Source organism: Carlito syrichta, unplaced genomic scaffold (genome assembly GCF_000164805.1).
Source record: "Carlito syrichta isolate Samal-C Ts95f unplaced genomic scaffold, Tarsius_syrichta-2.0.1 Scaffold316252, whole genome shotgun sequence".
Classification (NCBI taxonomy): Eukaryota; Metazoa; Chordata; class Mammalia; order Primates; family Tarsiidae; genus Carlito; species Carlito syrichta.
Window position 1 is genome coordinate 364,081 of NW_007260348.1, and position 4,581 is coordinate 368,661.

General features: G+C 52.9%; 1 protein-coding gene across 1 annotated transcript in view; it reads right to left on the reverse strand.

The window, feature by feature from the left end:
• LPL (lipoprotein lipase) overlaps window positions 1-4,186 on the reverse strand; it is a 24,658-nt gene extending 20,472 nt beyond the window's left edge. The window contains exon 1 of the mRNA XM_021706967.1: window positions 3,929-4,186. Within this exon, the coding sequence (XP_021562642.1) occupies window positions 3,929-4,016 (88 nt within the window). The 5' untranslated portion in view covers window positions 4,017-4,186. The remainder of the gene's footprint in view (window positions 1-3,928) is intronic.
• Window positions 4,187-4,581: the final 395 nt, after the last annotated feature.

Genomic DNA, 4,581 nt, shown 5'->3' on the forward strand with positions numbered 1-4,581 from the left:
TCTCACTCTGTCGCCCAGACTGGAGTGCAGTGGCCGCTCCCGGCCACCGCAGCCTCGATCTGCTGGGCTCCGGCGATCATTCCGCCTCAGCATTCCGAGTAGCCGGAATTACAGGTGCACGCTACCATGCCCGGCTAATTTTTTTATTTATTGTTGAGATGAGATCTCGCCTGCCCAGGTGGGTCTCGAACCCGCGGACTCAGGCATTCCACTCACCTCAGCCTCCCAAAGGCGCGGGATTACAGGCTGAGTCACCGAGTCCGGCTGAGAAGCAATCTATTTAATGATCCCCCCATTCTTGGCATTGAGTAGGTTTGGGATTTTTTCCATTGTTTGAATTAATGATGTTGTTGGTAGCCATGCACTTTAATCTTTGTCTAAGGCTTCAATTAGGATGGATCTCTGAAAATGAAATTCATGGACACAGGGCCTACACTTTGTTTAAAGCCTTTTGATAACTGTGGCCAATTGAGAGCCCCCAAATTTATACTAACAGACATATGACAGTCCATTGGTTTATGAAAATTCCTTTTCTCCATGTGCTCACCAACATTGAATGATTTAGTGGAAAAGAAAGCAAAAATAATTTGCAAACATATATTTGTTAAGTTTAAAATGTCACAAGTTTCATTAGTGTTTATTTATTTATTGAGTTGGAGTCTCACTCTGTCACCCAGACTGGAGTGCAGTGGCCGCTCCTGGCCACCGCAGCCTCGACCTGCTGGGCTCCGGGGATCCTTCCGCCTCAGCCTTCCTTGTAGCCGGAATTACAGGCATGCGCTACCACGCCCAGCTGATTTTTTGATTTATTGTAGAGATGAGGTCTCGCTGCCCAGGCGGGTCTCGAACCCACGGGCTCAGGCAATCCACTCACCTCAGCCTCCCAAAGGCGCAGGATTACAGGCTGAGCCACCGAGCCTGGCTGACAAACTATATTTAATACATACAACAATCCCAAAACTTTCCACTGATGATAAGTGTTTTCATTACTATTGCTGTTGCCATAAAAGTTGAAAAATACATTAGTAAATTCAAATGTTATCTCTGTTCAGACTTGAAAAATCAAGATACTCATGTCTTGAATATTTATTTTCCTTACACTTTGTGACCCAAACTCATCACCAACCATCACTTTGATGGCTAGAACATCTTCACGTTTAAGGCAATGGAGTCTTTGTGGCAATAATATGGGAACAGGTGGTAGAGAAGAAACTAACAGCAAAAGGTAAGTTTCAAGGCACTTTCTTAAACAATCTGACATAATAGAGGCAGTAAACTGTACAGCCCAATTTCTCCTCCATTATAAAGTAAGAATAAAGAACTGAGCTAAAAATACACTGCTTTAAGAAAGTGAAATTTTTCCAACGCAACTCTTCCCCCATACCTGACTCCCACCTTTCAATACAGCTATTAATCCATCACTCCCTTGCTGAGCTCTGTTCCAGTGACATCTGCTATTTTGCTCTCATCTCCCATCACGTTTAACTCAGATGTTAGCCTAGAAATTCACCACAGCCAGTCAGGTAGAACAGCAGCTGCTGAGCACTGACCCGTATGTTCCCTCTCCCAGTCATGGGGCCATGCAGAGATGGTGGTGGCTCCCAGGACAAACACCCTGAGGGCAGTGTCTCTCATTCTCATATTCTTCTGAGACAGAATCGAGTACAAATAAGTAAACTCAGAGCCCAGAAGAGGTGCCGCTGCCTGTCATTCCCCCACGGTTGCATCCTTCTCACCCTGAAATTCTTACATTCCTGGATGAATTCATCTGAAGAGAAGGGTGGAAAGCTGCTATGTTGGGAGAGACATCACATAAAGAGTGGATAGAGGAAAAGTGAAGGGGATAAGAGGGAGTCATTTCAAGTCTCCTTAGAAATAATCTTCCTTGAAGACATTTACAGCCAGGAAAAGCAAGTGTTGCCTAAAACCCGATTAAACTGCCAGGCTCGGTGGCTCAGCCTGTAATCCCCGGCCTTTGGGAGGCTAAGGTGAGTAGATTGCCTGAGCCCGCGGGTTCGAGACCCACCTGGGCAGCAAGACCTCATCTCTACAATATAGCAAAAAATCAGCCGAGCATGATAGCGCATGCCTGTAATTCCGGCTACTTGGAAGGCTAAGGCGGAAGGATCGCCGAAGCCCAGCAGGTCGAGGCTGCGGTGGCCGGGAGCGGCCACTGCACTCCAGTCTGGGCGACCGAGTGAGACTCCAACTCAAAAAAAAAAAATCCGATTAAACTAATTAATTACATAATTGTCCACTTAAACCAAAGAGTAAAGAATCAGTGGGGCCTCAGAGAACTTTCAGTCTCATCCAAACTCCACATTCTAGAGTTGGGGAAGCTAAACCCAGAGAGGTGACACTGACCAGACCAAGAACTGAGGGCTGTGAACTTCGAAGGGAGCCTAGCAAAAAGTTAAAATGTGAATGACACATTTCCATGAGAGTTTTACCGAGAAGGTCACATTTCTCTATGCTGTACTTTCTGGAAAAAGAATCTGGAGTTGGTTCCCACCATCTTCCCGGCCAGGGTTAAGCCCCATGGAGGGGAAGGTGCCCCCAGGTAAGATGTTCAACTCAACAGCATCCTCAAACTGATCTGATAGGAAAAACACTTGTCTTCCTATCTCGTTCTGCTTTGATGGAATCCTCTCTCTCTCTCTCTCTCTCTCTCTCTCTCTCTCAACCTAACAAAACGGTTCTTTCACAAATTAATGCCGAAATTAAGCAAACGTTTAGCTGCAAAGTCACAGACTCCACTATAACTTGACCCTCTACACACCCCAGCGACACAGCCCTAATTGCAATCCCAGCACGGAAGAGAAAAGGAAATGTTGCCTCCTCGTGTGAATTGCTTTAGGTGCGTTTTAAGTTGCAGCTGCCTATGGACTGAACCAAGGTTCAAGTTTCACAGGCTGCCTCTACTGCGGGCATGTCTGGGGCTGGGCTCTCTCCTCTTTCCTGCAGTAAAGAAATTCGCATCTGCCCCCCAAAGACCTGAGCGCCCGAGAGCGAGGGAGCAAGCGAGCGGGGGCGGCGCCCCGGGGGCGGTGACCACGCCTCGGCCTGCCATCTCCAGCCTCACCCCGAAGCCCACGTGCTAGCAGCCGCCCAGAGGGGCCAGGCGCCCGGAGCTGGCCTCGGCTCCCAGGACAGGAAGGGTAGCCAAGTGCAGCCCTGGTCACGGCGCCACGTCTTCAGGAGGGCCAGCCCTGCGCTGGGTTCTCCCGGCACGAGGTTAAGACAGGCGCGCGAGCCTGGAAGCTGGAGAGCGTCCCGGGCGCCCGAACGCGCGCAGGACACAGCGTCCCCAGGCTCCGATCCACGCGTCCCCCTCCACCCTCACTACCACTCCTACGATGGGGCGAGGGGTCCCGCGGAAGGCGAGAGTGCTCGTTGCCGCCGAGAGGCCCACAACGCCTCCCCGCGCCCCGCCCGGTGTCCCCAGAAGGGGCCACTGTGTGCCGCGCGTCCATGGGCGGGGGCTGAGCCGCGGCCCGGGCCATGCTGGCGTCACCTTGGCCCGCGTTGCCTTTCATTCCAGTCCCTGTCCCCCAGCGGAGAGGTCACCGCAGGTCGCCGCCAGCCGCGCCCTAACTCCCCGCCTCTCTCGTCCCGCCCCACTCCCCAAACTCGCGACCCACCCTGGCTGAGCCCGCGCGCCCGGGAACGCTGCCGCCGCGGGAGTGGAAAGGGTAGCGCGGGAACCCGCGAGATCGCAAAAGCGGGAACTAAGTGCCGCCGCAGCACAATCGGAGGGAGGTTCCCTCCTGGATCCCACTCCGGTGACCCTTCTCGGGGCCGTGGCTTGGCCAGGGAGAGGCCCCGAGCGCATCCGCAACCCCTTCCCACTTCCTCCCATCCTCAGGACGGGTGGCAGCGGCCGCCAGCCGGGCCTGCAGGTGAAGGACAGTTTGCGCGCAAAACTTACCTTTGGTGGCGGCCACCCCTCCGCGGGGGGCTGTCAGACTCTGGAGCCACACAGCCAGGGCTACCAGAAGCAAGCCTTTGCTCCCCATCTCGCGCGCGTTCCCCTGTCGGAGCTGCACCGCGCGGACGCACTGATGGACGCGCCGAGCCGGAGGCGCTCGAGGGCTGGAGCCGCGCGGGCCGGCGCTGGGCAAGTCTCCCTTGAAAGGAAAGGGCAGGGCGACTAGAAGTGGCAGGTTTCCTTGGAGGAGGAGGAGGAGGGGGAGGAGGAGGAGGAGGAGGAGAAACCGAGTCTGACACTGTTTCCACTCCACGGCTGCTTATGTGACTGGAAATATGCAAATAAACCTCATCACCTATTGGCTATAAAATCCGAAGTTGGGGGGAGGGCCCTGAATGCACTCCCAAGCATTTGAGCAAACAGTGATGAGGACCAACGCTGCCAGCGAGAAGAGGGGGAAAGGGCGGAAAGGAAATTTCGCTTTCTCTTAGGTTTCTATTTGCTTAGCCTGAGGGGCCCACTGCGTAAGCCCAAGACAGATTTATATCCATTTTTTGAAAATACTCGACAATCGCCAGTTTTCCAAGGAGGGGAAGTTTGGGTGCTCAACTATATTTGGTCAGTATTTTGACCTCCTCTTTTGATGAATGCTT